A 24,147-nucleotide genomic window follows, 5' to 3' on the forward strand; every position below is an offset into this window, starting at 1 on the left:
AAGTTTAGCCGCGTTCAAAATCGAACTGGCGCGAAGGCGCGTCTTTGGTGCCGGATGTGAGGTCTCCGGAACCGATTTCCCAATTGTTTCTGTTGACGCCACGAGTCCACTCTGGCGGAGCGAAGTCTTCTTCGGGGAAGATGCACTCGCGCGATGACTGGAGCCTGGAAGGGGAAGAGGGAGACGTTGCAACGAATTAGAAGGAAGTTCAATTAAAGAGATGCAAACTTTTTTGACACAGAGAGTGGCGAATCTCTGGGATTCTCTGCCACAGTAGGTAGTCGAGGCCACAGTTCATTGATAGATAGATAGATAGATATATAAGCCATTTATTGTCACTATACATGTACAATAAAATTAAAAGCTGCTCGTACTCAGTGCATACATATAATTTAGTACAAAAAACAAGAAACAGAAAACAAAAATAGAAGGGAGAAGGGGGGGGGGGGGGGGATAGGTGCACAATTCTGCGGCGCTATATACATATATACAGATGGAAGTCCGGGTGCTGGGTTGTGAAGTCAGTGCATGTGTGAATTTGAATTAAGAGTAGTTATAATTTTCGGAAAACAACTATTCCTGAGTCTATTTGTCCTGGATTTGATGCACCTATAGCGCCTTTCAGAGGGCAGCAGGTCGAACAGTCCAAACGCAGAATGGGAGCTGTCTTTGATGATATTCTTTGCCCTGCTAAGGCAGCGGGTGGTGTAGATATCCATCAGGGAGGGGAGAGGGCAACCAATGATCTGTGCTGTCCTAGTTACCCTCTGAAGCCTCTCCCTGCTATATTTAAGAGGGAGTTAGATGTGGCCCTTGTGGCTAAAGGGATCATGGGGTATGGAGAGAAGGCAGGTACGGGATACTGAGGTGGATGATCAGCCATGATCATATTGAATGGCGTTGCAGGCTCGAAGGGCGGAATGGCCAACTCCTGCACAAATTTTCTATGTTTCTATGTTTCTATGTTTCTCAATCTCGTTACTTTCCATCTGCCGTGAGTTCTATTCCCACACAGACTGTGCCGTCGGCCAGGATTGAATGCCGGAGTAGCGAGGCAGTGTTAGGTCCGCCACTGTTTGGGACTGCAGCCCAACCTCTTGCTGCTCTTAGATTCAAACAATGTGTAGTCTACTTTCCTACGTAGCTCCACATTATGTTATCCCAAGTTCCAAGGCTTCGTCCATTATATGTCTTTAAGAAAGAACTGCAGATGCTGGAAAGTCGAAGGTACACAAAAATGCTGGAGAAACTCAGCGGGTGCAGCAGCATCTATGGAGCGAAGGAAATAGGCAACGTTTCGGCCCGAAACGTTGCCTATTTCCTTCGTTCCATAGATGCTGCTGCACCCGCTGAGTTTCTCCAGCATTTTTGTCTCCCTTCGTCCGTTATATTTTGTGTTCGGTACATAATGAACATCTGCTCATCATCCAGCTACTATATAGAAACATAGAAACATAGAAATTAGGTGCAGGAGTAGGCCATTCGGCCCTTCGCGCCTGCACCGCCAATCAATATGATCATGGCTGATCATCCAACTCAGTATCCGTACCTGCCTTCTCTCCATACCCCCTGATCCCCTTAGCCACAAGGGCCACATCTAACTCCCTCTTAAATATAGCCAATGAACTGGCCTCAACTACCCTCTGTGGCAGAGAGTTCCAGAGATTCACCACTCTCTGTGTGAAAAAGGTTCTTCTCATCTCGGTTTTAAAGGATTTCCCCCTTATCCTTAAGCTGTGACCCCTTGTCCTGGACTTCCCCAACATCGGGAACAATCTTCCTGCATCTAGCCTGTCCAACCCCTTAAGAATTTTGTAAGTTTCTATAAGATCCCCTCTCAATCTCCTAAATTCTAGAGAGTGTAAACCAAGTCTATCCAGTCTTTCTTCATAAGACAGTCCTGACATCCCAGGAATCAGTATGGTGAACCATCTCTGCACTCCCTCTATGGGAATAATGTCATTCCTCAGATTTGGAGACCAAAACTGTACGCAATACTCCAGGTGTGGTCTCATCAAGACCCCGTACAACTGCAGTAGAACCTCCCTGCTCCTATACTCAAATCCTTTTGCAACGAAAGCTAGCATACCCTAACCCTAGATGTGATGTATGAAAATAGGAAAAAGGGAATGGTGATCCTTGTTAGTAGAATAGATCCTTGTTGGTTGGGAGAAGGTAACGCAAACAGAGATAAAATGTCTTCGGAGACAGTAACACTGGTCGGGAAATGGGAAGGGGAGAGGGATGGAGGGAGAGAGGAAATGCAAGGGTTACTTGAAGTTGTCGAAGTTAATGTTCGTACCGCTGGGGTGTAAACTCACCTTAGAAGACCCAGGCTCTGGCCGTCATCAAGACATTGAAGACAACGCTCTTAACAAACAGAATCCTCAAACCCATCACCGTCAACGTCATAAAATTGGTCTCGGGTATATCTGTATATCAAAAAAGAAAATCGTCCCTTTAGTCGAATGGGTCCTTGTGAAACATAGAAACATAGAAACATAGAATGAAGGTGCACGAGTAGGCCATTCGGCCCTACGAGCCTGCACCGCCATTCGATATGATCATGGCTGATCATCCAACTCAGTATCCCATCCCTGCATTCTCTCCATACCCCCTGATCCCTTTAGCCACATCTAACTGTCTTTTAAATATAGCCAATGAACTGTGGCCTCAACTACTTTCTGTGGCAGAGAATTCCACAGATTCACCACTCTCTGTGTAAAAGATCTTCTCATCTCGGTCCTAAAAGACTTCCCTCTTATCCTTAAACCGTGACCCCCTAGTTCTGGACTTCCCCAACATGGGGAACAATCTTCCTGCATTTGGACTGTCCAACCCCTTAAGAATTTTGTAAGTTTTTGTAAGATATATAAAAATGATAGCAGTGTGCATGTGCCATTTTCTGCATGTCAGGCGCTTGTACGCGTGATTCTCAAACTGAGAATCATAGTTACTATTGTCAAGCGGTAATGTCACAGAGACGATTCACGAGGATGTTGCCAGGGCTAGAGGGTCCGAGCTATAGGGAGAGTTGAGTAGGCTGGGACTCTTATTCCTTGGAGTGCAGGAGGATGAGGTGTGATCTTACAGAGGTGTATAAAATCACGAGAGAAATAGATCGGGTAGATGCACAGAGTCTCTTGCCTATCTTGACTATCCCAACATTTTCTCTACGACCCCAACATTTAAGAAACCGTTAGACAGGTACGTGGATAGGACGGGTTTGGAGGAGATATGGATCAAACGCGGGCAGGTGGAACTAATGTTGCTGGCACATGTTGGCCGGCGTGGGCAAGTTGGGTTGAAAGGCACCACGTCATTCTATCACTCTATGACTCAATTACACAGATACATAGATGCACAGGCAGCAGGTGCAGGAGGAGGCCATTCCCCCCTTCGAGCCAGCACCGCCATTCAATGCACTCATGGCTGGTCATCCACAATCAGTGCCCCGTTCCTGCTGTCCCCCCATACCCCTTGATTCCGCTAGCCCTAAGAGTATATCAGTATATGCTGCATGTATGACTTTATAGTAATGTATTGATGTAACGCGTGGATACATGCCAGTGCACCACTGTACCCCTCTCTTCTCATGCCCGCCTGTATGTACATATATATAACCGACCTAATCAATCATCTTGCATCCTTGATAGGCTGATCACCCACAAACCTCTGCCTGAACGGCGAACGGCCTGGTTATGTCCGCATCTATATGTCCTTTCTCTCTCTTCCTCGCTCCCTATAGCTGCTTGGCTGCTTCTCTCTCAGTTCATTCGTCCGCCTGTTCGTCCGTTCGTTCATCAAATCCGTCTGTCTGTCTGTCTGTCTGTCTGTCTGTCTGTCTGTCTGTCTGTCTGTCTGTCTGTCTGTCTGTCTGTCTGTCTGTCTGTCTGCCTGCCTGTCTGTCTGTCTGCCTGCCTGTCTGTCTGTCTGCCTGTCTGTCTGTCTGTCTGTCTGTCTGTCTGTCTGTCTGTCTGTCTGTCTGTCTGTCTGTCTGTCTGTCTGTCTGTTTGTCTGTCTGTCCTGATTACCTGTTACAGTATAGTTGCTGCTCGTTCCTGTTTCGCAGATCAATGGCTGGGGCTTATCTGTAAAAGAACATATGAATTATTAATCGGGCCCATGATGTAATTTTCGGTACTGACTTTAGATTTCCCATCTAACGCTCTAACGGTTGTCTATCTGCATTGTAGGGCAGAAACAACTCAGCCGCGCTTTTGATTCCTCTTTTATAATTCAGTTCAATCCGAGATCATTGGGAAAGGTTTTTTTAGTCCCAAACTGGTCTCTGAGTTGATGATGGCAGAGAGCGGCATACACGGCAACGCTGAGAGAGTACTGCTAGCGTTCGGGCAAGAGGTTCGAACCCTGGACCCGCTCCACCCTCTTGGAACCATCCCGTCTTTGCAGTGTTTTAATACCGGAGATACCCAGTGCCAAATACATTTCCCGCTTTGGATCAGGTAACTCTGTTGCAGATAAACCATGTGCAATTTAAGCTTTGTTTTGAACCGCCAATATAATGCGAATGTACACAAAAAAGCTGGAGAAACTCAGCGGGTGCAGCAGCATCTATGGAGCGAAGGAAATAGGCAACGTTTCGGGCCGAAACCCTTATAATGCGAATGTCCGTCTTAAAAGCAAGGGTTGTACAAACGATTGATTTTATAATTCGTAACTCTCACCAAGTGCGCTTATGTTTTCTGTCCTTTCGATAAGTCGACCATCGTACGTGGCAGAACACCCGATGGTTTTTGGCGGAGGGGCGTGGGGGAACTCGCGGAAACCGGAAGTTCTGTAATAGCCATCTTGGGTTAGCACGTTTTCAGTCTTGACCTCGGTTGTTTCCGTCAGAGTGATGTTGACAGTGACTTTGTTGGGGTAAAACGGCGCGAGAAGACACACCGTTGCCGCTTGGTTAGTTTGTTTACTCTGGCCCACTGGCGGGTAGTAGATTGACAATGTTGGCTCTCGTTCAGCTTTCTCCTCTAGAACATCCAGAAAAAAGAAAGATACAATTAATCACAATCAACCAATGGGGTTTTGCTCGTGAGAGAAACATCACCCGTTTCCTTTCCCCAAAGGTGCTGAGTTACATAGAAACATAGAAAATAGGTGCAGGAGTGACCATTCGGCCCTTCGAGCCTGCACCGCCATTCAATATGATAGAAACATAGAAACATAGAAACATAGAAATTAGGTGCAGGAGTAGGCCATTCGGCCCTTCGAGCCTGCACCGCCATTCAATATGATCATGGCTGATCATCCAACCCAGTATCCTGTACATACCCTTCTCTCCATACCCCCTGATACCTTTAGCCACAAGGGCCACATCTAACTCCCTCTTAAATATAGCCAATGAACTGTGGCCTCAACTACTTTCAGTGGCAGAGAGTTCCACGGATTCACCACTCTCTGTGTGAATGTTTTTTTCTCATCTCGGTCCTAAAATATTTCCCCCTTATCCTTAAACTGTGACCCCTTGTTCTTGACTTCCCCAACATCGGGAGCAACCTTCCTGCATCTAGCCTGTCCAACCCCTTAAGAATTTTGTAAGTTTTATATATGGTCCCCCCTCAATCTTCTAAATTCCAGCGAGTACAAGCTAGTACAAATACTATCATTTAGTGCCAATCATCAGAATGTCACATGGGCTTCCAGGATTGCGTTGCAGGAAAAATTAGGATGAGCGCGGCTTCTTTCCTTTGAGTGAAATAGACTGGCTGGCGAGCCGATTGAGGTGTCCGTGGGCATGAGGGACAGAGTAAGTGGAACACTGGGCAACTCAAGGGTGCTGGGTGTGTGGAACGATCTGCCATGAATGGGGAGGGGGGGGGGGGGGGGGGGGGGGGGCAGTCGTGGCTGTGACGATCCCAGCGTTTAAGAAACGGTTAGACAGTAACATGGATTGGACGGGTTTGGAGAGATATGGACCAAACGCGGGCAGGTGGGATGGGTGTAGCTGGGACACGTTGGCCGTTGTGGGCAAGTTGGGCCGAGGGGGGATGTTACCACGCTGTATCGCTCTATGATTCGATAGGATTGGATTGGATTGGATTCAGTTTATTGTCATTATCTCATAATAGACAAGTATCCCATATGCCTCTATAACAACCTCTTTTCCGTCATAGGCTAGGTCCTCTCTGGAATTTGCTGTCAAAGAAGCAATATCATTGCGTTATCTTGATATATATATATGGTTCTGGTGGTGAGGTGGTGGATTGAAAGTTGTACTTTTGCCCAGCTTATATATATATATTGTGTGTGTGTGTGTGTGCGTGTGTGCGTGCGTGCGTGCGTGCGTGCGTGCGTGCGTGTGTGTGTGTGTGTGTGTGTGTGTGTGTGTGTGTGTGTGTGTGTGTGTGTGTGTGTGTGTGTGTGTGTGCGTGTGTGCGTGTGTGTGAGTGTGTGTGTGTGTGTGCGTGCGTGTGCGCGTGTGTGTGTGTGTGTGCGTGCGTGTGTGTGCGTGTGTGTGCGTGCGTGCGTGTGTGTGTGCGCGTGTGTGTGTGCCTGCCTCAACTAACTCCGGCAGCTCGTTCCTTGCACCTGCCACCGTCCGTGTAAATGAGGTGGCCCTCAGGTTTCATTTAGATCTTCTTTCCCCATTCGTCTTAAAAATGCCACCTGGCTCTCCATTCTCCTACTTCGTGTAAAAGTGTTTACTTGTCTTAACATTTAACATGTATTTTATACATTGATCTTGTCCCAGGCACAAGCCACTTCATCTGCAAAGCTTATTCTATATATCCACCAACCTCGTTCTGAAACCGTTGTTCCTCAAGTTCCAATTACACGTTCCCCTCTCTCCTTAATCCCAGGCTATCTAGTTCTTAACTTTACTGCCTAGGGAAAAGACTCTGTACACCCAGACTATCGATTCCCTCATACTTTAATTGCTTCTACAAGATCATCCCTCAGCCTCGAGTGCTCCAAGGAAATATGTCCATCCTTGGAGCACTCTCTGGGTTGAGTAATGCCCCTGTCCCACTTAGGAAACCTGAACGGAAACCTCTGGAGACTTTGCGCCGCACCCAAGGTTCCCGGAGGTTGCAGGTGGTTGCCGGAGGTTGCAGGTAGTGGAAGCAGGTAGGGAGACTGACAAAAACCTCCGGGAACCGCACAGAAACCTTGGGTGGGGCACAAAGTCTCCGGAGGTTTGAGGCTGTTGAGCAGGCTTCAAGGAGTAAATGTGAAGCATAACTTCAGTGAAGCTCATTTATTGATTAATATTCAACGTGCAGAAAGCTTCAATTAAAACGCTGGAGAACTTTGGAATTTGTGTCATTAAGCTGGAAGGAGTATATTTAAGAGAATATTTACGGGACTCGAGTGGCTGAGCTACAGGGAAAGATTTTGCAGGCAAGGACATGTTTCATTCTAGCACATGAGGCTGTTAAAGTCGAGGAAGTGGCCGGGTGACTGACTCTTGCAGTTGATTTGTGATCAAAAGGCCTTCTGGCTCCGTTTGCGTTACCGTCTTAGCTTCTTGGCGGCTGGTGGCCAAGTCAGAGTCAGATGGCGGCTGGCCAAAAAATAAGACGTCAATCAGTTGAGACGAATCGTACATTTACTTGGTATAAAATTCTTAAAGGGTTGGACAAGCTACATGCAGGAAGATTGTTACCGATGTTGGGGAAGTTCAGCACAGGGGGTCACATCGTTAAAGGATAAGGGGGAATATTTTTGGACAGAGATGAGCATTTTTTCCCCCACACAGAGAGTGGTGAATCTGTGGAATTCTCTGCCACAGAAGGTAGTTGAGGCCACAGTTCATTGGCTATATTTAAGAAGGAGTTAGATGTGGCCTTTGTGGCTAAACGGATCAGGGGGTATGGTAGAGAAGGCAGGTACGGGATACCTGAGTTGGATGATCAACCAGCGGGTGCAACAGCATCTATAGATCTATATACCTTCACTTTTCCAGCATCTGCAGCTGTACAGGGTCTTGGTGGGACCACACCTCGAGTATTGCGTACAGTTTTGGTCTCCTAATCTGAGGAAAGACATTCTTGCCATAGAAGGCTTACTGAGAAGGTTCACCAGACTGATTCGTGGGATGTCAGGACTTTCATATGGAGAAAGACTGGATAGACTCGGCTTGTAAACGCTAGAATTTAGAAGATTGAGGGGGGATCTTATAGAAACGTACACCCTTCTTAAGGGGTTGGACAGGCTAGATGCAGGAAGATTGTTCCCGATGTTGTGGAAGTCCAGAACAAGGGGTCACAATTTAAGGATAAGGGGGAAATCTTTTAGGACCGAGATGAGAATTTTTTTTTTCACATAGAGAGTGGTGAATCTCTGGTACTCCCTGTCACAGAAGGTAGTTCAGGCCTGTTTATTGGCTATATTTAAGATGGAGTTAGATGTGGCCCTTGTGGCTAAAGGGATCAGGGGGTATGGAGGGAAGGCAGGTGCAGGATACTGAGTTGGATGATCAGCCATGATCATATTGAATGGCGGTGCAGGCACGAAAGGCCCAATGGCCTCTACTCTTGCATCTATTGTCTATGTTTCTACGTTTCTAACTGTTAGCTGCTTTCCGCCGCCGAATGTTAATTTCACAGGATTGTAAATTCACGCCAACAATGGCAGAGATACAGACCTCCACCGATCCAAACAAACCCAGAATTAAAATATTCCACCGAGGGACCCCATGCATTCAAGCCGTCCTGATTTAAGGAACATCACATTCCCTTTCTGGCAACAGGAAGAGAACGTTATATATGGAATCTACAAGTTACAAGATCAAGATACATGACACATTTATTTGTCACATGTGCCTGTTGGCACAGTGAAATGTGATCACCCTACAGCCATACAATAAAATAAAGAACACAACACGTGATAGAGTTCAACATAAAACATCCCCACACTGCAGAATCAAACGTTTCCCACTGTGAGGTAAGGCACCAAAGTCAGTGTCTTCCGCTCAAAGTCAGTCTCAAAATCTTCATGAACGAGTAGGGAATATTTGTCAATTTGCAAGTGGTTCTATTGGGAATTTCACCTTTCTTGGTGGGTTCAGCTGAATGGCAGGTGATTCATAACTTCATAAATTGCAGCAGCAAGATTAGGCTATATGGCCCATGAGGTCTACGCCTGTCAATCATGGCTGACCATTTAATCCCTTTCTCCTGCCTTCTCCCCATAACCCCCCCCCCCCGCACTAATCAACAATGTATCCATCTCTGCCTTAACTATATCCATTGCCGGCCTCCACAGCCTTCTTTGGCAATGGATTTCACAGATTCACCACCCGCTGGCCAAATAAATCCCTCCTCATCTTTCTAAAGGTACGTTCTTTTATTCTGAGGCTGTGGCCTGTGGTCCCACTTCATCCCACTTCCACCGCCACAACCTTCCACAAACAATATTGTGTATCATTTCAGTGCTTCGCGCGTAAAAGCTGAGAGGAATGTACGATTATTGTTCATATACATACATGTAAAGCGAGGGGGGGGGGGGGGGGGGGGGGGGGGGGGGGGGGGGGGGGGGGGACTTACTTGGTTCCACGGTGAGGGTAGTGCCGCCACCAAAGACAAGTTTTTCGTAGACACTGTGGTACCAGGTGTTACAAATACATATACTCCTACACGAAGAGGCCCGTCAATGTTTGCTCAGCGTACACAAAAATGCTGGAGAAACTCAGCGGGTGCAGCAGCATCTATAGATGCTGCTGCACCCGCTGAGTTTCTCCAGAAATTTTGTGTACCTTCACTTTTCCAGCATCTGCAGTTGTACAGGGTCTTGGTGGGACCACACCCCGAGTATTGCGTACAGTTTTGGTCTCCTAATCTGAGGAAAGACACTCTTGCCATAGAGGGCTTACAGAGAAGGTTCACCAGACTGATTCCTGGGATGTCAGGACTTTCATATGAAGAAAGACTGGATAGACTCGGCTTGTACTCGCTAGAATTTAGAAGATTGAGGGGGGATCTTATAGAAACTTACAACATTCTTAAGGGGTTGGACAGGCTAGATGCAGGAAGATTGTTCCCGATGTTGTGGAAGTCCAGAACAAGGGGTCACAGTTTAAGGATAAGGGGGAAATATTTTAGGACCGAGATGAGAAAAACATTTTTCACACAGAGAGTGGTGAATCTATGGAACTCTCTGCCACAGAAGGTAGTTGAGGCCACAGTTTATTGGCTATATTTAAGAGGGAGTTAGATGTGGTCCTTGTGGCTAAAGGGATCAGGGGGTATGGAGAGAAGGCAGGTACAGGATACTGAGTTGGATGATCAGCCATGATCATATTGAATGGCGGTGCAGGGTCGAAGGGTCGAATGGCCTACTCCTGCATCTATTGTCTATGTTTCTACGTTTCTAACTGTTAGCTGCTTTCCGCCGCCGAAAGTTAATTTCACAGGATTGTAAATTCACGCTAACAATGGCAGAGACACAGACCTCCACCAATCCAAACAAACCCAGAATTAAAATATTCCACTGAGGGACCCCCTTGCATTCAAGCCGTCCTGATTTAAAGAACACCCCATTCCCTTTCTGGCAACAGCAAGAAAAAGTTATATATGGAATCTACAAGATACAAGATCAAGATACATGACACATTTATTTGTCACATGTGCCTGTTGGCAGAGTGAAATGTGATCACCCTACAGCTATACATTAAAATAAAGAACACAGCACATGATAGAGTTCAACATAAAACATCCCCACACTGCAGAATCAAACGTTTCCCACTGTGAGGGAAGGCACCAAAGTCAGTGTCTTCCGCTCAAAGTCAGTCTCAAAATCTTCATGAACGAGGGGGAATATTTGTCAATTTGCAAGTGGTTCTATTGGGAATTTCGCCTTTCTTGGTGGGTTCAGCTGAATGGCAGGTGATTCATAACTTCATAAGTTGCCGAAGCAAGATTAGGCTATTCGGCCCATGAAGTCTACTTCGCCAGTCAATCACGGCTGACCTATATTTCGCCCTTGAGCCCATTCTCCTGCCTTCTTCCCACAGCTCCACCGCACTAATCAACAATGTATCCATCTCTGCCTTAACTATATCCATTGCCGGCCTCCACAGCCTTCTCTGGCAATGGATTTCACAGATTCACCACCCTCTGACATAGAAACATAGAAACATAGAAACTAGGTGCAGGAGTAGGCCATTCGGCCCTTCGAGCCTGCACCGCCATTCAATATGATCATGGTTAATCATCCAACTCAGTATCCCATCCCTGCCTTCTCTCCATACCCCCTGGTCCCTTTAGCCACAAGGGACACGTCTAATTCCCTCTTAAATATAGCCAATGAACTGTGGCCTCAACTACCTTCTGTGGCAGGGAATTCCAGAGATTCACCACTCTCTCGTGTGAAAAATATTTTCCTCCTCGGTCATAAAGGATATCCCCTTTATCCTTAAACTGTGACCCCTTGCCCTGGACTTCCCCAACATCGGGACCAAATAAAGTCCTCCTCATCTTTCTAAAGGTACGTTATTTTATTCTGAGGCTGTGGCCTCCGGTCCCACTTCATCCCACTTCCAACAACCACAACCTTCCACAAACAATATCTTATATCATAGCAGTACTTCACGCGTAAAAGCTGAGAGGAATTTACGATGAACATTCATATACATACATGTAAAGCGAGGGGGGGGGGGGGGGGGGGGGGGGGGAGGGGGGGGGGGGGGGGGGGGGGGGGGGGGGGGGGGGGGGGGGTGGGGGGGGGGGGGGGGGGGGTGGGGGAGGTGTTGACTTACTTGGTTCCACGGTGAGGGTAGTGCCGCCACCAAAGACAAGCTTATCATAGGCACTGTGTGGTACCAGGTGCTACAAATACATCTATTCCCACACGAAGAGGCCCGTCAACGTTTGCTGATCATTTAATTTTGAGCGCGCTTTGAGGTCAACTCCATTTACTTGGAAAGTGACAGCGATTCATTACTGTCGTTACTCGCTCAGTTCTCGAAAATATTAGAAACACTGTATGTAAGCAGATTAGATAACTTTATCGAGATGCACGGATTGCTAGTTGATAGTCAACATGGATTCAGGTCAAACAGGTCGACATCCGTGGCATTAATGGAGTAAATTAAAGACATTACCAGTTCTATAGATAAAAAGAAATATGCAGTTGGTGTATTTATAGATTTGAAAAAAAAATGCATTCGATACAATTGATCATCATTTGCTAATCAAAAAATTGGAAAAGTATGGAATCAGACGGGTTAGAAACATAGACATAGAAACATAGAAATTAGGTGCATGAGTAGGCCATTCGGCCCTTCGAGCCTGCACCGCCATTCAATATGATCATGGCTGATCATCCAACTCAGTAACCTGTACCTGCCTTCTCTCCATACCGTCTGATCCCCTTTAGCCACAAGGGCCACATCTAACTCCCTCTTAAATATAGCCAATGAACTGGCATCGACTACCCTCTGTGGCAGAGAGTTCAGAGATTCACCACTCTCTGTGTGAAAAATGTTCTTCTCATCTCGGTTGTAAAGGATTTCCCCCTTATCCTTAAGGTGTGACCCCTTGTCCTGGACTTCCCTAACATCGGGAACAATCTTCCTGCATCTAGCCTGTCCAACCCCTTAAGAATTGTGTAAGTTTCTATAAGATCCCCTCTCAATCTCCTAAATTCTAGAGAGTATAAACCAAGTCTATCCAGTCTTTCTTCATAAGACAGTCCTGACATCCCAGGAATCAGTCTGGTGAACCTTCTCTGCACTCCCTCTATGGCAATAATGTCCTTCCTCAGATTTGGAGATCAAAACTGTACGCAATACTCCAGGTGTGGTCTCACCAAGACCCTGTACAACTGTACAACATAAGTAAAAGACATCAGTTTGTGCAAATAGGGGACTGCAAATCAACATGCTTAGAAATAACGTGTGGAGTCCCACAGGGGTCGGTTTTGGGCCCCAAATTATTTATTTTGTATATTAATGATATATGTAGGGTGTCAAACCTCTTGAGATTTGTGTTATTTGCAGATTACACTAATATTTTCTGTGACGGGGACAATTTGCAGCAGCTTTTGGAGATGGTCACAGTAGAAATTAGTAAACTAAAAACATGGTTTGATTTGAATAAATTATCATTAAATTTAAACAAAACCAAACTTATGCTGTTTGGAAAACGCAAAATAAATACACAAGTAAAAGTAATGATAAATAATGTTGAAATAGAAAGAGTGTATGAAAATAAGTTTCTGGGTGCGATTCTTGATCACAAAATCTGCTGGAAAACCCATATAAACATGTGAGAGCAAAAGTAGCACGGAGTATTGGAGTGATGGGGGAAAGCAAGGCATGTTTTGGCGGGTAGCAAACGTAACCCCACTTTTTAAGAAGGGAGGGAGAGAGAAAACGGGGGATTACATACCAGTTAGTCTAACATCGGTAGTGGGGAAACTGCTAGAGTCAGTTATTAAAGATGGGATGGCAGCACATTTGGAAAGTGGTGAAATCATTGGCCAAAGTCAGCATGGATTTACAAAAGGTAAATCATGTCTGACGAATCTTATAGAATTTTTCGAGGATGTAACTAGTAGCGTGGATAGGGGAGAACTAGTGGATGTGGTGTATCTGGACTTCCAGAAGGCTTTCGACAAGGTCGCACATAAGAGATTAGTATACAAACTTAAAACTGGCTGGCAAACAGGAAGCAAAGTGTAGGAGTAAACGGGTCCTTTTCACAATGGCAGGCAGTGACTAGTGGGGTACCGCAAGGCTCAGTGCTGGGACCCCAGCTATTTACAATATATATTAATGATCTGGATGAGGGAATTGAAGGCAAAAGCTCCAAGTTTGCGGATTACACTAAGCTGGGGGGCAGTGTTAGCTGTGAGGAGGATGCTAGGAGACTGCAAGGTGACTTGGATAGGCTGGGTGAGTGGGCAAATGTTTGGCAGATGCTGAATAATGTGGATAAATGTGAGGTTATTCATTTTGGTGGCAAAAACAGGAAAGCAGATTATTATCTAAATGGTGGCCGATTGGGAAAGGGGGAGATGCAGCGAGACCTGGGTGTCATGGTACACCAGTCATTGAAGGTAGACATGCAGGTGCAGCAGGCAGTAAAGAAAGCGAATGGTATGTTGGCTTTCATAGCAAAAGGATTTGAGTATAGGAGCAGGGAGGTCCTACTGCAGTTGTACAGGGTCTTGGTGAGACCACACCTGGAGTATTGCGTACAGTTTTGGTCTCCAAATCTGAGGAAGGACATTCTTGCCATAGAGGGAGTGCAGAGAAGGTTCACCAGACTGATTCCTGGGATGTCAGGACTGTCTTATGAAGCAAGACTAGACAGACTTGGTTTACACTCTCTAGAATTTAGGAGATTGAGAGGGGATCTTATAGAAACTTACAAAAATTCTTAAGGGGTTGGACAGGCTAGATGCAGGAAGATTGTTCCCGATGTTAGGGAAGTCCAGGACAAGGGGTCACAGCTTAAGGATAAGGGGGGAAATCCTTTAAAACCGAGATGAGAAGAACTTTTTTCACACAGAGAGTGGTGAATCTCTGGAACTCACTGCCACAGAGGGTAGTTGAGGCCAGTTCATTGGCTATATTTAAGAGGGAGTTAGATGTGGCCCTTGTGGCTAAGGGGATCAGGGGGTATGGAGAGAAGGCAGGTACGGGATACTGAGTTGGATGATCAGCCATGATCATATTGAATGGCGGTGCAGGCTCGAAGGGCCGAATGGCCTACTCCTGCACCTAATTTCTATGTTTCTATGAATGAGAGAGCACTGTACATTCTGTACAGCTCACTTGTGTTACCGTATTTAAATTACTATGTGGAAGTATGGGGCACCACCTACAAAACCACCTTACAACCACTAAGTACACTACAAAAAAGAGCTATTCGTATAGTAAACACTGCCTATAGTAAAAAGTAGTAAACACTGCCCAGCCCATCATCGGCTCTGACCTTCCTTCCATCGAGGGGATCTATCGCAGTCGCTGCCTCAAAAAGGCTGGCAGTATCATCAAAAACTCACACCATCCTGGCCACACACCCATCTCCCTGCTACCTTCAGGTAGAAGGTACAGGAGCCTGAAGACTGCAACAACCAAGTTCAGGAATAGCTACTTCCCCACAGCCACCAGGCTATTAAACCTGGCTCGGACAAAACTCTTTGATTATTGGTGGCCCATTATCTGCTATTTGCACTTTTATTTGTTTATGTGCGTATATATTAATATTGTGGTATATGGACACACTGATTTGTTTTATTAATAACCACTTTCTGTTATTTGCACTTTACCAGTTATTTATCCATGTGTGTATATATTTAGATCAGGGTATATGGACACACTGATCTGTCTTATAGTCAATGCCTACTATTTTCTGTGTGCTTAAGCAAAGCAAGAATGTCATTGTCCTATACAGGGACACAAGACAATAAACTCAATTGAACTTGAACTTGAAACAATGTAGGATATCATGAACACACCAATATACTGTATTTAAAATGACACACATTAAAGATTAAGGATCTGGTCGAATTTAAGACTGCACAAATGATTTATAAAGCAAAAAATAAACTGCTACCTGTAAACATACAAAAACTGTTCAAAGACAGAGAGGAGGGTTACAACTTTAGAGGGAAACTAAACTTAAAACGGCATTATGCTCGGACCAATTAAAAAAGTATATGTATTTCCATTTGTGGGGTGGTTTTGTGGAATGGTCGTGACGAAACGATTAAACAAAGTCTGAATATAATGCAATTTTAAAAAATGTACAACAGATATATCTTTGAAAAGTCCAGTAATGAGGAAGGAGAATGTAAATCTCACAGATGTAATTATTGGTGATTGTTCTTATTGTTCTTTAGTTTAGTTTATTGAATTTTGCATTTGTTAATGGCGAAGAATGGGGGGGTAGGACTTGACAAGCATAGGCTTCCTCCGGTCCCTTTTCGAACGAGTCTAATGTGTATTATGTTGAAATTGGCTTTTGATTTTTAAATTTATGTATGTACATATATGTTATGTATATGTGTATGTGTGTAGGTACACAAAAATGCTGGAGAAACTCAGCGGGTGCAGCAGCATCTATGGAGCGAAGGAAATAGGCAACGTTTCGGGTCGAAACCCTTCTTCAGACTCTGAAGTATGTGTGTATATGTATGTTATATATATATGTACATGTATATGTATGTATGTGTGTATGTATTTATGTATATATATATATATGTATATATATAATTTTCATTCTATTTATACATTTTTATCTTTTCTTTTCTTCTTTTTTTTTAATCGTTCGAAATAAAGATATCATTCATTCATTCATGCTCATATGTTCTTGGAGTGGATTTAGGCCATTCGGCCCATCAATATTTTGCTATCCACATTCCTGCTCAAATGTCGTAGCGCCATAGAGTTATGCAATGTGGAAACAGGCCCTTCGGCTCAACTTGCCCCCACCGACCAACATATTCAATCTACACTAGTCCCACCTGCCTGAGGTTTGGCCCATATCCCTGTAAATCGTTGCTATCCACCTGCCTCGCGAAATGTTCCGTACACGTTGCGATAGTGCCTGCCTCAACTAACTCCGGCAGCTCGTTCCTTGTGCCTGCCACCGTCCGTGTAAATGAGGTGCCCCTCAGGTTCCAATTAGATCTTCTTTCGCCATTCATCTTAAACATGCCACCTGGCTCTTCATTCTCCTACTTCATGTAAAAGTCGGTGGCCGACTAGGAAAAGGGGAGATGCAGCGAGACCTGGGTGTCATGGTACACCAGTCATTGAAAGTAGGCATGCAGGTGCAGCAGGCAGTGAAGAAAGCGAATGGTATGTTAGCTTTCATAGCAAATGGATTTGAGTATAGGAGCAGGGAGGTTCTACTGCAGTTGTGCAGGGTCTTGGTGAGACCACACCTGGAGTATTGCGTACAGTTTTGGTCTCCAAATCTGAGGAAGGACATTCTTGCCATAGAGGGAGTGCAGAGAAGGTTCACCAGACTGATTCTTGGGATGTCAGCTTATGAAGAAAGACTGGATAGACTTGGTTTATACTCTCTAGAATTTAGGAGACTGAGAGGGGATCTTATAGAAACTTGCAAAATTCTTAAGGGTTTGGACAGGCTAGATGCAGGAAGATTGCTCCCGATGTTGGGGAAGTCCAGGACAAGGGGTCACAGCTTAAGGATAAGGGGGAAATCCTTTAAAACCGAGATGAGAAGAACTTTTTTCACACAGAGAGTGGTGAATCTCTGGAACTCTCTGCCACAGAGGGTAGTTGAGGCCAGTTCATTGGCTATTTTTAAGAGGGAGTTAGATGTGGCCCTTGTGGCTAAGGGATCAGAGGGTATGGAGAGAAGGCAGGTACGGGATACTGAATTGGATGATCAGCCATGATCATATTGAATGGCGGTGCAGACTCGAAGGGCCGAATGGCCTACTCCTGCACCTAATTTCTATGTTTCTATGTTTCTATGTAAAAGCGTTTACTTGTCTTAACATGTAACATGTATTTTATACATTGATCTTGTCCCAGGCACAAGCCACTTCATCTGCAAAGCTTATTGTATATATCCACCAACCTCGGTCTGAAACCGTTGTTCCTCAAGTTCCAATTACACGTTCCCCTCCCACCTTAATCCCAGGCTATCTAGTTCTTAATTTTACTGCCCAGGGAAAAGGCCCTGTACACCCAGACTATCGATTCCCACATACTTTTAGTTTATTCTACAAGATCATCCCTCAGCCTCGAGTGCTCCAAGGAAATATGTCCATCCTTGGAGTCACTCTCTGAGTTGACTAATGCCCCTGTCCCACTTAGGAAACCTGAACGGAGACCTCTGGAGACTTTGCGCCCCACCCAAAGTTCCCAGAGGTTGCAGGCGGTTGCCGGAGGTTGCAGGTAGTGGAAGCAGGTAGGGAGACTGACAAAAACCTCCGGGAACCGCACGGAAACCTTGGGTGGGGCACAAAGTCTCCGGAGGTTTCCGTTCAGGTTTCCTAAGTGGGACAGGGGCATTACTCAACCCAGAGAGCACCGCCAGGAGATCGGCTCGAACCCGCGTCTCTCCCGCTTTGGGGCTGTTAAGCGGCCTTCAAGGAGTAAATGTGGCAAACTGCAGTGAAGGTAACTTATTGAGTGACAATCAACGTGCAATTAAAACGCTGGGGAACTTTGGAATTGATGTCACGAAACTGGAAGGAGTACAGTGAATATTTACGAGACTCGAGTGGCTGAGCTACAGGGGAGGTTGAGCAGGCAAGGACCTATTTCCTTCTAGCACACGAGGCTGTTAAATACATACATGTGAAGAGAGGGGGGGGAGGTGATGACTTACTTGGTTCCACGGTGAGGGTAGTTCCGCCACCAAAGACAAGCTTACGGAAACACTGTGGTACCAGGTGCTACAAATACATGTATTCCCACACGAGCAGGCCCATCAACGTTTGCTGAGCGAACACAAAAATGCTGGAGAAACTCAGCGGGTGCAGCAGCATCTATAGACGCTGCTCCACCCGCTGAGTTTCTCCAGCATTTTTGTGTACCTTCAATGTTCCAGCATCTGCAGTTCCTTCCTAAAGGTTTGCTGAGCATTTCATTTTGAGTGCACTTTGACGTGCACTGCATTTACTTGGAAAGCGACAGCGATTCATGCTCATCAGTTCTTGGAGTGGACTTAGGCCATTCGGGCCATCAATTGGGCCCGCCATTCTATCGTGGCTGATCTATTTACCCTCTCCATATAACCATATAACCATATAACAATTACAGCACGGAAACAGGCCATCTCGACCCTTTTAGTCCGTGCCGAACACGTATTCTCCCCTAGTCCCATACACCTGCGTTCAGACCATAACCCTCCATACCTTTCCCGTCCATATAACTATCCAATTTATCTTTAAATGATAAAAACTAACCTGCCTCCACCACCTTCACTGGAAGCTCATTCCACACAGCCACCACTCTCTGAGTAAAGAAGTTCCCCCTCATGTTACCCCTAAACTTCTGTCCCTTAATTCTCAAGTCATGTCCCCTTGTTTGAATCTTCCCTACTCTCAATGGGAAAAGCTTATCCACGTCAACTCTGTCCATCCCTCTCATCGTTTTAAAGACCTCTATCAAGTCCCCCCTTAACCACCTGCGCTGAAAAGAATAAAGCCCTAACTTGTTCAACCAAATTCTTCTGCGTTTGCCCGAAAACCCTTGACACCCTCAATCATTAAGAATCTGTCAATATACATTTTTAAAACTATCCATTGCCTGGACCTCGATAGCCGTCTGCGGCAAGGAATACCACAGATTCACCACCTTTGGACTAAATACATCCCTCCTCATCTCCTTTCTAATCGAATATATTGCCCTTCCTCCGCCATCTTCTCCTTTCTACCGTGGCAATGTAGCTCCATTGTTCCAAGGGTATCACTGCCCCGTCAGCTAAACAATGACATGTAAATGCAGTCCATACTCGGCGGGTGGTGGTGGAGAAGAGATGGGTTGAGGCATGACAGTGTAGACCTTGTAGGAATTTGCATCACGAGGATCTTATAGCAACATAGACAATTATAAAAGGACTGGACAAGCTGGTGCAGGAAAAATCTTCCCAATGTTGGGTGAGTCCAGAACCAGGGGCCACACACAGTCTTAGAATAAAGGGGAGGTCATTTAAGACTGAGTTGAGAAAAAACCGTTTTCACCCAGAGAGTTGTGAATTTGTGGAATTCCCTGCCACAGAGGGCAGTGGAGTCCAAGTCATTGGATGGATTTAAGAGAGAGTTAGATAGAGCTCTAGGGGCTAGTGGAGTCAAGGGATATGGGGAGAAGGCAGGCACGGGTTATTGATAGGGGATGATCAGCCATGATCACAACGAATGGCGGTTTTGGCTCGAAGGACCGAATGGCCTCCTCCTGCACCTATCGTCTATGTGTCTATGTTTACGAGTGTCACACGCTGGGATGTTGCCCTGGTCCACAGGTGATGGTTTGCATGCACGTTGTTTTCACTGGAGATGTATCGGATGAAGGCCGATAGGTTTTAACAACCAATTATGAGCGGCGTAAACAGGTTGACAGTCAGAAGCAGTTTTCCCCAGGGTGGAAATGACAAAGACTAGAAGGCACAGCTCGAAGGTGAGAGGGGCAAAACTGAAAGGGAATGAGCGGGTAACGTTTTATAAACAGAGCGAGTGGTGGATGCGTTGAATTCTCTGCAGGCGGTCACGGAGGAGGCAGATACGATAGTGGTGCTTGAGACTCTTAGATAGGCAATGGGATATATAGGGAATGGTGGAATATGGATTACGTGCAGGCCGAGATTACTTTAACCTGGCATCATATTCCTCGTCGACAATGTGGGCCGACAGATATTCGAAAGTGATAACACACAAATATTGTGGACCATTCTCTGGTCTACTCTGGGTCAAGGCGCAGAGAGGGAGCGCCTCGCAAATTGGAGGCGTTGAGACGAGTTCTGGTGCAAACATTACTATATCCCAGGACTGTTTTCCAATTCAGCAACATGTTTTTCTCATCTCGGTCCTAAAAGATTTCCCCCTTATCCTTAAACTGTGACCCCATGTTCTGGACTTCCCCAACATCGGGAACAATCTTCCGGCATCTAGCCTGTCCAACCCCTTAGGAATTTTGTAAGTTTCTATAAGATCCCCCGTCAATCTTCCAAATTCTAGCGAGTACAAGCCGAGTCTATTCAATCTTTCTTCATATGAAAGTCCTGACATCCCAGGAATCAGTCTGGTGAACCTTATCTGTACTCCCTTTAAACTTTGTACCTTACATTTGTATCCTCTGTCATTTGATGTTTCCATCCCGGGGAAAGGTCCTCATTACCCACCCTATCACTGCCCCTCATAATGCATCTGTCAGCTCTGTCGAAGTGGGTCTAGCGTGAATGAGGCTGTGCTGAATGGCTCTGAGACTTCACGATGGCCTAAGTAATCATTTGTAAGAGCAACACAACGTCCATGTTTTTACACACCACGGAAATCCCAACAATCCACTTGCTTTATGAACCAACTGCCATAGCTCCCGTTGCACGTGTGAACCTTATGTTCCTGTAGCCAGCCGCTTTATGAACACTGTTGTTTGCTCTGGATTGAATCTTTCTCGAAGCAGTCAGCAGAACAGGCAGTGTCTGGGCCTAGCGAAGAGCCTGAGAACTGTAACATTAACTTGCAACCCTTTCCACAGATTTGACTGATATTTCCACTAATGGGAGAGTCTGGGACTGGAGGTCATGGTCTCAGAATTAAAGGGCGTTCCTTTATGAAGTTGAGGAGGAATGCCTTTCGTCAGACCGCCGTGAATCTGTGGAATTTTTTGCAACCGTAGCATGTGCAGGCCAAGTCAATGGGCATATTGAAGGCATAGATAGATAGGTTCTTGATTAATTAGGGGTTATAGGGAGAAAACAGCAGAATGGGGTTAGCAGAAAGAGATAGATCAGCCATTAGAATGAATGGCGGAGTAGATTTGATGGGCCTAAGGATCTAATTCTGCTCCTATGACTTATGACTGCAACCCATCTCTGTTCCTTTGCCCTCTCCAGCCACGACACCTTACAGTGATCTACTATCTTAAGCCTAATGCTCACCTTGTCGTTTAGATTGAATTAGCATCTACCTGACATCAAGCAGAGCGGGAATTTATTGACATCAAGTTATTGCTAAATCAAGAGCCGTCTGGTCTTGTACCCTTCAGCACACACGTATGGGTGGAGTACTGTCCCCTTGCCTGGATGGGGGAAATTGGAGCCCTTAGTGTGCATACTAGTGTGCGTTGAGTGTGTCTGCTCTGAGAATGGGCTACCTATTTGTACTGTTACCGCGCGGTGACACACTGGCTCTGTGAAAATAAGGCACGAATTAAGAGTTGAGCGAGTCTCCTGAACCGAAGGCACAGCTTTAAGGTGAGAGGAGATGTGGGCAGCTGCTTTTTACACCGAGAGTGCTGGGTGCCTGGGATTCACTGTCAGAGGAGCAGAAACGATAGTGGCAATTTTCACACATACTCTGGAATTCTCTGCCACAGAAGGTAGTTGAGGCCACAGTTCATTGGCTATATTTAAGAGGGAGTTAGATGTGGCCCTTGTGGCTAAGGGGATCAGGGGGTATGGAGAGAAGGCAGGTACGGGATACTGAGTTGGATGATCAGCCATGATCGTATTGAATGGCGGTGCAGGTTCGAAGGGCCGAATGGCCTACTCCTGCACCTATTTTCTATGTTTCTATGCTTTCTATATACGAGGCTGCATAGGTAAATGGATCAGCAGGACATGGAGGGGCATTGATCAGGTTCAGGGAGAGTGGGTTAGTTGAACATGGCATTATGTGCGGCGCGGACATTGTGGGCCGAACGGCCTGCTCCATTACTGTACTCTTCCACGTTCCCTGTTCGATGACTGAATATAATCATAGGTCTCTTGTCAGGAAGCTAATGCAGAACGCGTACCTGTTGCTGCTACATTTTCTCACTGTGACCCAGGATTCTAGCATCTGTTTAACGTTCCACGACGGCTGTGCGATCGCCCCCTTCTTCTCTGACCACAAGCAAAATACATCACAGAGCAGAAAACGACACAGGCCTGAAGGAAACTAAACTCACTTACTTGGCAGAACTGTCAGCTTTGTGCCGCCGCCGAAGATCAGCTTAGCTCGACACAGTGGTAATGGCCCACACATTAACTTGAAATGGGATTAATGGGCCCGGATACCAGCCACTAAACAAATGATCTCCTCTGCTGTGTATTGTAACCTCCACGATGAATGTTACACCCTGACACTGTCCAACTAAATACAACTACATTGATTAATTGAAAGACACTTTTTGGAAACAGGCCATTCGGCCCACCGAGTCCATATAGAAACATAGGAACATAGAAAATAGGTGTAGAAGGAGGCCATTCGGCCCTTCGAGCCAGCACCGCCATTCATTGTGATCATGGCTGATCGTCGCCTATCGATAACCCGTGCCTGCCTTCTCTCCATATCGCTTGATTCCACTAGCCCCTAGAGCTCTATCTAACTCTCGCTTAAATCCATCCAGTGAATTGGCCTCCACTGCCCTCTGTGGCAGGGAATGCCACAAATTCACAACTCTCTGGGTGAAAACGTTTTTTTCTCACCTCAGTCTTAAATGACATCCCCTTTATTCTAAGACTGTGTGGCCCCTGGTTCTGGACTCGCCCAACATTGGGAACATTTTTCCTGCATCTAGATTGTCCAGTCCTTTTATAATTTTATATGTTTCTATAAGACCCCCCCCCCATCCTTCTAAACTCCAGTGAATGATTCACTTACGACCTCATATGAAGCCAGCCCAAAGGACGAAATGAGCGTGAATAAGCAAACGTGTCGCGTCTATTGCATTGCACTATCGTTGGCAATATGGGTATGTTTTAGTGACCACGTTGATGAACTTCATCCCAAATGACGATAGGCGGGATTTGTATTGAAGATTTAGAGCATTCCGATTCAGAAGTTTGAATCCTAAAGCGTGGAAACAGGTCCTTAGGCCCCATATCGACCGAGATGCCACATCAGGGCTAGTCCCAATTTCCCACCATGGTCTCGTAGACCATTCAGGTTTCCATTTCTGAAGAGCGTCAGTATAAATGTCAGCAGCCATTGATTTCTTGCTACACTAGAAAGAGAAGCAGGGAAATAACGCTGATAGATTGGTTTCCCTGAAAGATTGAGCATTTCACAGGCTTTTACCTGTATTCGAATAGTTTAGGTATCAGGAAAGGTCGGCTTGGTTGTGTTCCATGCAGTAATTCCATGCACAGATAGACAATAGACACTAGACAAAGCCATTTGGCCCTTGGAGCCAGCAGCGCCATTCACTGTGATCACTTCTAGACCGCTAAGATCTTCTGAAACCAATCTGTTAGTGATTCCCAGAGTAAATACAAAACATGGGAAAGCAGGATTTAGTTACTATGCAGCAAATAGCTGGAATAAACTTCCTGAAGATTTAAGACTTGCCTCAACTTTGACCACTTTTAAAACAAGGCTGAAAACTTTTATGTTTACTTTAGCTTTCAGCTAAATCTTAACTACATTGCACTCTTAACTTTTGCCCTTTTTATAATGCATTTTTAATTTTGCTTTTCTTTTCTTTTAGTTCTATTTTATTTCATTTTATTATTTCATTTTATTGTATGACATGTTTTTATGTGAAGCACTTTG

The 24,147-nt window shown here is 45.6% G+C and overlaps 1 protein-coding gene across 1 annotated transcript; it reads right to left on the reverse strand.

The window, feature by feature from the left end:
• Positions 1-30: 30 nt before the first annotated feature.
• On the reverse strand, positions 31-23,047 carry LOC129693315 (T cell receptor delta constant). The gene is made up of 5 exons (XM_055630163.1): positions 22,566-23,047; positions 4,689-4,991; positions 4,035-4,091; positions 2,322-2,432; positions 31-164 (listed from the first exon to the last, which is right to left on the reverse strand). The coding sequence occupies exons 1-4, from the start codon at positions 22,636-22,638 to the stop codon at positions 2,323-2,325; spliced, it is 543 nt and encodes a 180-aa protein (XP_055486138.1). The 5' UTR covers positions 22,639-23,047; the 3' UTR covers positions 31-164; position 2,322.
• Between the last annotated feature and the right edge of the window lie 1,100 nt (positions 23,048-24,147).

The sequence above is a fragment of the Leucoraja erinacea genome, unplaced genomic scaffold, assembly GCF_028641065.1.
Source record: "Leucoraja erinacea ecotype New England unplaced genomic scaffold, Leri_hhj_1 Leri_257S, whole genome shotgun sequence".
NCBI classification, from domain to species: domain Eukaryota; kingdom Metazoa; phylum Chordata; class Chondrichthyes; order Rajiformes; family Rajidae; genus Leucoraja; species Leucoraja erinaceus.

Bases quoted from the DNA above. Each gene is read 5' to 3' on its own strand.
- LOC129693315 (XM_055630163.1), bottom strand. From the start codon at position 22,638: ATGTGTGGGCCATTACCACTGTGTCGAGCTAAGCTGATCTTCGGCGGC. The intron at 4,092-4,688 runs GTGAGAGTTACG...GTTCTTTTACAG, and splicing joins AGAAAACATAAGCGCACTTG to ATAAGCCCCAGCCATTGATC. The intron at 2,433-4,034 runs GTAATCAGGACA...TTTGATATACAG, and splicing joins CAGCAACTATACTGTAACAG to ATATACCCGAGACCAATTTT.